The sequence below is a fragment of the Calonectris borealis genome, chromosome 19 (assembly GCF_964195595.1).
Source record: "Calonectris borealis chromosome 19, bCalBor7.hap1.2, whole genome shotgun sequence".
NCBI classification, from domain to species: domain Eukaryota; kingdom Metazoa; phylum Chordata; class Aves; order Procellariiformes; family Procellariidae; genus Calonectris; species Calonectris borealis.
The window spans coordinates 12,623,183-12,629,923 of record NC_134330.1 but is presented as its reverse complement, the minus strand read 5'-3'; the positions used below and the strand labels follow the sequence as shown (position 1 = coordinate 12,629,923).

The 6,741-nt window shown below is 54.5% G+C and overlaps 1 protein-coding gene across 1 annotated transcript; it reads right to left on the bottom strand.

The window, feature by feature from the left end:
* Positions 1 to 374: 374 nt before the first annotated feature.
* SUPT4H1 (SPT4 homolog, DSIF elongation factor subunit) lies at positions 375 to 3,246 on the bottom strand. Its single transcript, XM_075169054.1, has 5 exons — positions 3,134 to 3,246; positions 2,665 to 2,771; positions 2,527 to 2,582; positions 2,267 to 2,320; positions 375 to 781 (listed from the first exon to the last, which is right to left on the bottom strand). The coding sequence occupies exons 1-5, from the start codon at positions 3,200 to 3,202 to the stop codon at positions 714 to 716; spliced, it is 354 nt and encodes a 117-aa protein (XP_075025155.1). The 5' UTR covers positions 3,203 to 3,246; the 3' UTR covers positions 375 to 713.
* Between the last annotated feature and the right edge of the window lie 3,495 nt (positions 3,247 to 6,741).

Sequence of the window (6,741 nt, the reverse complement as noted above, 5' to 3'; positions counted from 1 at the left end):
CAACGGCCAGCTGAAGGTCCTTCAAGCCTGCTTCCACGTCTCTTGTTCAGGACTCTGCAGGCCCAGGGCACCGTGACCTCCAGGTAACTGGAACTGAAACACTTGACATCATCTTACCTGTGAAACATGAAACACTTAACATCGTCTTACCTATTCCAACCAGGCGTGAACTGTAAAGGCACAAATCGCTAGTCTGCTTGTTCCTACAGCAAAGGACACCCCAATTCAGCCGAGGCAGGATCTCCCTCTCGAGGCAGGAACGTGGTCCACGACATAAGAACTGACGACAACTGTAGGCTCCAAACAGTCTGGGGGCCGAGTGCGAAACCGCTCCCTGCAGCGGGTGAAACTAGTGACTGAGTATACAGACGGACTCAACTCCGACCAGGCAGTATGTTTTATTGAAATATTTACACAGCTATCATCTCAGCTCTCCTCTTTTCCACACCAACTGTAAAAAAGCTTATGCATCACCATTAAACACCACTTTCCCAGCCCTCCCCCCTGTCAAGACTCAAAAAAATGTGTGGGCAGACCGTGGTATGGCAGAGTCCAGAGGTATTGAGCGAGATGAGCCAAGCCAACAAGATCACTCTGAGTCCAGGCTCGCTTTCCCACATGCTAAAGCTAAAAGGTTTCGGAGCAGTGCCCCGTGTGCCCGCTGCCTCTCCGAAAGCAGCACCAGGGAATCCTCCAGGCAGCACAAGAACCCCTTAGGTTTTTATAGCTGTATCTCGGGACTTGTAAGCCACGCCACGGCTCTTCAGCTCTCGGACGATCCCTGCAGCAAGGAGACAAACATATTTCAGTATTCCCTAGGGATGAGGAGCCCTGAAAAAATCTGGTTGCTCTGTCACGTAGCCGTCACTGCAGAGATCAAGAACTGGACAATCTTCTTCTTCATTTCTTCTAATAGAACAGTTAAGAGTGTTCCCTCTTCTAGTTTAAATGCCTAGATAGAGCTCCCAAACACCAATTTTTATTTTGCCTTGGGAAAGAACCAGATAGAGATTTTATTTACATTATTTCCTACCTGAAATGTTTGAATGTTATGACTGTACTGAACAGGTCAAGCTCTTAAGGGTACTTAAATCTTTCAGTCACTTCTGTGACCTGCCTGCATGTCCCACCTTCTCAGTAACCCCTTAACAACAGGGATAGCAGAAGAGCACCATGGGGTTCAGCACGGTTCTCGCCAGCGCCACGCACCAAGGGACAGCCAAACGACAGCCTGCAAGGCCCACGAGTGCAGCCTGCTGGTTACCGCGCTCCCCCGTCCTCTCGCTCCTCCCCGTGACGCGAGGATGGGCTGAGCGAGGCCAAAGGCAGCATCTCCCACCTGTACTCCCTCCGCCTGCTGCCCCGTGCTCCCTGCCTGCAGCTGCACCGAGCTCACGCCATCATCCGCTGCACTCCGGTTATTTCGGATGTGCCCAAAGCTGCGCCAGCAGGCCTTGGCTTCAAGCCTCGTGATGTTCCAGCTCCTTCCCAACGCGGGTGGCGGAGCTCGGGTCAGAAATAAGGAGCCTGGGATTCCAGACACAAGCACAGCTTTCACCCTGGGGATACGGGACTGCAGCACTCCTAGGAAGGGGCACAGGTTAGGTCTGCTCTGCGGCTACGTACAGGGCAGGGGCTCTCAGCTAGACGGATGATGCAGTTTCTGCATTACAGAGATAAGGCCAACCCTCTGCACCCTCCACTCCACCTATAAGCGCACAAAACCCACCTTAACGTAAGCTCTCAGTGCAGTACGATGATGGAAAGGGGTATCTGCTCACCGAGACTGTCACAACAGCACCCTGTCCTGCAAAACTCTTTTCTATGGACAAACCTTCGTGTTTCCCTGTACCTGAACAGTTTGAAATGCGCCCACTTTCTGGAGTCACCCTTTAATCACAGTTTATCCCTCTCGTAGCCTGCCTGGTATCACAGGTTTTAGTCAGCAGCATCTTCAATATCAACTTCTGGCAGGTGTAGCACTGAATGACTGCAGGTAGAAAACCTGTCCGCAGAACCCTGAAACCACCCCCCCGATCAGCACCTCCTTCTTGCAGTCACCTTGCTCATCCCTTCACCCACACGGCGTGTGCTCTGTTCACAACACGCAGCGTTCACCAACCCCCCAAATCCTGATTTCATCTCACAGGTACAGCGCAATGCACCGCCCAGTTTGTCACCTACAGCCCCAACACCTAATGTACAGAACAATCCCTCAGCCGCCATCCGCGCAGGAGCCTCCCCTCAGACAAGCCGGCAGCGTTACCTTGGGGCAGGCGGCCGGTCACAGACACTGCGTAGACACCCGGCTTGAAGTTACCTGGGGGAAAGGAAACACCGAGTTACCCCGCGCGGCAGCAGCCGGGTGGGCAAGCATCCCTGCCCGCCTCCGCCTGCGCAGATGCCCCCTCATCAGGGGCAGAAACCCCCTCCGCAGCCCGAAGAGCAACTCCCACAGCCCCAGAGAAGGGTTTGCTGGAGAAAAGGGACCTCCGGCTCCCAAACCAGCTGGGAAAAACCACTCACTGATTCGCTGCCACTTGGAGACCCAGCTGTCCTCAGGGCTCATCATCGCGATGATCCTGCGGGAGGGATGGGAGTGAGGGGACGTTTCCCAGCCCGGCGACACGGCAGTGCCACCACGGCGTCCCCGGCCCCACTCACCCGTCGAAGGAGGAGCTGGTGCAGTCGTAGACCATCTCCCGGTTGCCCTTCATCTGCAGGTAGGCATCGCAGTTGTCGCAGCCGTCGTACTCGAACTGGTCGATGGTCTGAGGGGGACAGGGGCGTCAGCGCGGGGCCGGGGGAGGCGGGAAGGGGCCCAGCCGGGACAGGGGCGGCCGCAGGGGCCGGGGGAGGGACGGGAGAGGCGGGCATGGCCGGCGGGAGCCGCGGAGGCCTGCGCGGGGGGAAGAGAGGGAGCCCCGGGAAGCGGGGGAAGGCCCGTCCGGGCGGGGAAGTGCCCAGAGGCCGAGGCAGGCCCGAGCCGGGCGGTAGGCGGGGGCCGACGGGCCCAAGCCGGGGCAGGGGGCCCGGGGCCGGGCGGGGGAAGGCCCGGGCCGGGGCAGGGGCCCCGGGGCCGGGCGGGGGAAGGCCCGGGCCGGACGGGGAGCGGTCCCGGAGCCGGTCGCACCTTGACGAGGGAGCAGAGCAGGCAGGCGCGGAGGTGCCGCAGGTCCTTGGGGACGGTCTCCAGCGCCATCCCGCCGCCGCCGCCCGCGCTTCCGCCGCGCAGGCGCAGAGCGGGGCCGGGCCGGGCCTGGCAGCGGCGGCTGGGCTCTGCCCGCCGCCCCGCGGGGGCCGTGCCCGGGGAGGGCGGCAGAGAGCCGCCGAGGGGAGGCGCGGGGCGGGCAGCACCGCGCGGGCTCCGTCACGGGCAGAGGCGGCCCGCGGGCCCGGCCGCAGCCTGCCGTCAGAGCGGGCCCGGGCCCAGGCCGCGGCCGCCTCGCCGCGCCGGGCCGGGCCGGGGCCGCCACCCCAGCGGTTTATTTCGGTGCCGTGGGGCGGAGGCGCCGTCGGCAGCGCAGCCCCGATGGCTCGGTACGATGAACAAAACCAGGCGAGCAGACCGGGTACATGGATAAATATATTAGTAAATAAATATATTTCTGAGCACATCAGCATATTCACACATCTTTGTTTCTATCAGACATAAATACACAGTTTGGCATATATATAAAACGTATTCTTCCTTTTTTTTGGGTCATAATTTATTCCCAAGCCCCGAGAGCCAGGACAGACTCCACAAAAAAAAAAAAACAAAACAAAAACCAACAACAAAAATACAAACCTATATTCACATTTCAAAAGGATCTGAACATTGTAAAAGGGGGGGCAGAGGCTCTGTGCAGGAAGGGAGGGGGTCCAGCCCGCCCGGCCCGCGGTACCCATCTCGGTGGGGTGGGAGTCCCGGGAAGACGGCAGTCCCTGGGGAAGGGCTGGGGCTTCGGTTTCGGAGAGCGGGAGTTCGGGATGCTCTGGCTTCCATCAGTTTTCACCTGGGACTTTGGATGCAACGAAGGAAAATGAACTCCGCTTCATTGCAGTGATGCTGAAGAAATTCGGTGACGGAGCCCAAGGGTACTGAGCACTCAAAAGCATCGCCCAGAAGTGAGAGGTGCGGGAACTGAGAGGAGCTGTTCCCCATTTTCTCAGATATTGCTTCTTCCCTTCCAGGCAGCCAAGGATGGTAGTCCATCTACTGAAGAGGATCTCAAAAACCACCTTCCCGGAGAGTTCCTCCCTCTCCTCCCACCTGAGAACCCGCCGAGGCAGACCTGCACACTCTTATTCAGCTCAGTAAGCCCCCGGGAGGGGGGCCAGCATCTGGGATGGCCGTTTTCTAAATGAAAAGGAGCAGCAGCATAACATCAGGGAAGGAAAACACTTTAAAGCAGGCATTGCCCTGCGCAGCCTGGTAATACTGCAGTAGGGAGTGGAAAGGATGTGTTAGTGCTGACCACTTTCTCCAAGAAGCTTGGGGCTTGCCGCAGATTCAGAGCCCTCCTTTTTTTTAAGCATAAGGAGGGAAAGAGAGGAGGACTTTTAGACTGCAAACTAGACGCTCGTTCCTTTGAGGCAGTGAAATGCATCCCTGGAGGCTCTCAGCCTTCTCGACTCCTAAAGAAACCAGTGGGAGCACCTGGACTTCATGACCCTTCCCTCTGTAAAGACATCTGAGCCCTCCAGGATGGTCAAGGACGTAGGGAGCTGGTTGAGACAAGCCATGGACCATGTGCACAAGAAGTTGAACAGGGGTAAACTAGACCCGCTCCTGGGTTTTCTTCCTCTAGTTTAAGACTGACTTCCCTGCAAGGGAGAAAGCATCTGAGCTTGTGTCTTCTGCTTGCTCTGTAGGACAAGCAAGAAGAGCCTGGAAAGGTTAAAATACAATTCTGCTGGGTTCTTTGATGAAAGAAATTCAGCTCTTCCCTAGACTGAAAGGTCCTGCAGTGGCTCGGTCACAGCGGTCAAGAAATGAACACTAGCAATGGAATAATGTTTTGTTTAAAACAGTGCTATTGGGTGACTTTTAATATCATCACTTTGAATGGTATTCAGCGACTGATTAGCAGCTGGGACAAAGATGCCTTTTTCAAAGATTAAGGGCAGCAAACCCCATAAAAAGCTTTCCTCACCAACGAAGGAAGGCAGAGGCAAGATTATCCTGAACTGGGACAACATAACCAGTGCGCTCTCTTGAACTGGAGAAGCAGCTGCTGCTTCAAAGGAAGACACAGAAAGCTTACTGAGCACTGAGCAGATGGGGGAAGTCTGTCCCTACGCTGGGTTTCAAATTGTCAGGAGTTACCTTCAGCTCCAGTGTTCTATCCTCACAACTCTTTCATTAACTCTGGAGACACTTGGTGCCATATAAATGTGCACTTCATGTGGGAATCTGGCTAATTCTTCGGACTGAATGATCATTTAGGGCAATGAACTCGACAATCTAATTCCCTGCTGTATGAAAACTGTTTGGGTTCTATATGTTTTGAATTTGGCAGGTTTTATTTTACCTGAATGTCCCCAAATTATGAGATGCAGGAAATAAGAACTAGTGACATTCCAAAAAAAACCCCACAAATGGGAGGAAAAAAAAAGTAATAAACGGAGAGCCTAGCAATTTCTCAAGTTTTCTCTCTCCATCATCAAAATGTTAGAAAAGGCAGAAGGGTATTTTGAAAAATTCCTTTGCAGGGTCATTTCAGGTGTCTCAGAAATATGAAGGTAAGGCTGGATGGGGCTCTGCTCTGCATTTATTATGGATGCTTTTTCTGGGAATTTTTGCTGTGTCTTGGGGCAATGAGGGAGGAAGGAGAGAAGCAGGAAGCACGTGAACTCAAGGATTTTCCATGACTCCTGTGACGGGGGCATATCAGGTTTGGAATATGCTCAACAAATGAGTTGCTCTTAACGGGGCTGGCCATCACACCTATCTTGAGGGTAGGTGGAGGAGTTAGAGGATGAGCGAGAGACTTGTTCACATTGCCAGATGAGAGGGTGGATTCTTTGCAATGGAAAGTCTGACCCAGCTCCTTCCCAGAAATGCTGACATTGTCCCTGTGTCTTCACTTCTCCTGCTGCTGGCAAAACGCAGCAAATGGCCGAGATGGCGTCAGCTGAGGGACAATGAAGTGATCAAAAGTGGTGAGAGCTGTTGGTTTCCAACGAAGTCAGAAGACGCACCTTGCAGGGCAGACCTGTGAGTGGTGAGATGGAGAATAACTTGTTCCTGTGTCTGAAATAAGAGTGGAAAAGCTAAATGAAGAAGTCTGGCTTTTGACCTAAGTGAGGAAATGAAGTCAGGAGCTACCAGGCCACAGAAAGTAATTTCTGCAGCTTTTGGTCTTGAAGGCTTGTTTATTTTTGAAGTATTTAGCAAAACCTTCTGTGGCATGAACATGCCAAAATAGCAGCTTGCACTCACTCCGCGAGCTCTCCAGCTGGTGACTCCCAAGACGGTCTCTGAGCGAGCCAGCCCACGCAGATAGATGCCACAGGATGAAGATGGCCTGCCTGTGCCTTCAAAGGAGAAGGGCACCTGGAGAACACGGCTCTGTGTTTGTGTGCCTGTCGCAACGTGGGAACATGTGAGGAGACCACAAGTGTCACATTGCTTATTTGCAGTCTGTATCTTGGTGTGGGCCATGCAGGTCAGGGCTGGTTATTACGCATTGCCCGTGCAGAGAGCAAGATGCGAGCTCCTCTGCGGCTGGTACGCTGAACATCTCTGTCCACTCC

What these genes read in the sequence shown, in the direction of transcription:
- SUPT4H1 (XM_075169054.1), bottom strand. Translation starts at nt 3,202, where the DNA reads ATGGCGCTGGAGACCGTCCCCAAGGACCTGCGGCACCTCCGCGCCTGC. An exon ending in ACCAGCTCCTCCTTCGACGG is followed by an intron (nt 2,583 to 2,664) that starts GTGAGTGGGGCC and finishes TCCCTCCCGCAG; the next exon opens with GATCATCGCGATGATGAGCC. An exon ending in GACCGGCCGCCTGCCCCAAG is followed by an intron (nt 782 to 2,266) that starts GTAACGCTGCCG and finishes TCCTTGCTGCAG; the next exon opens with GGATCGTCCGAGAGCTGAAG.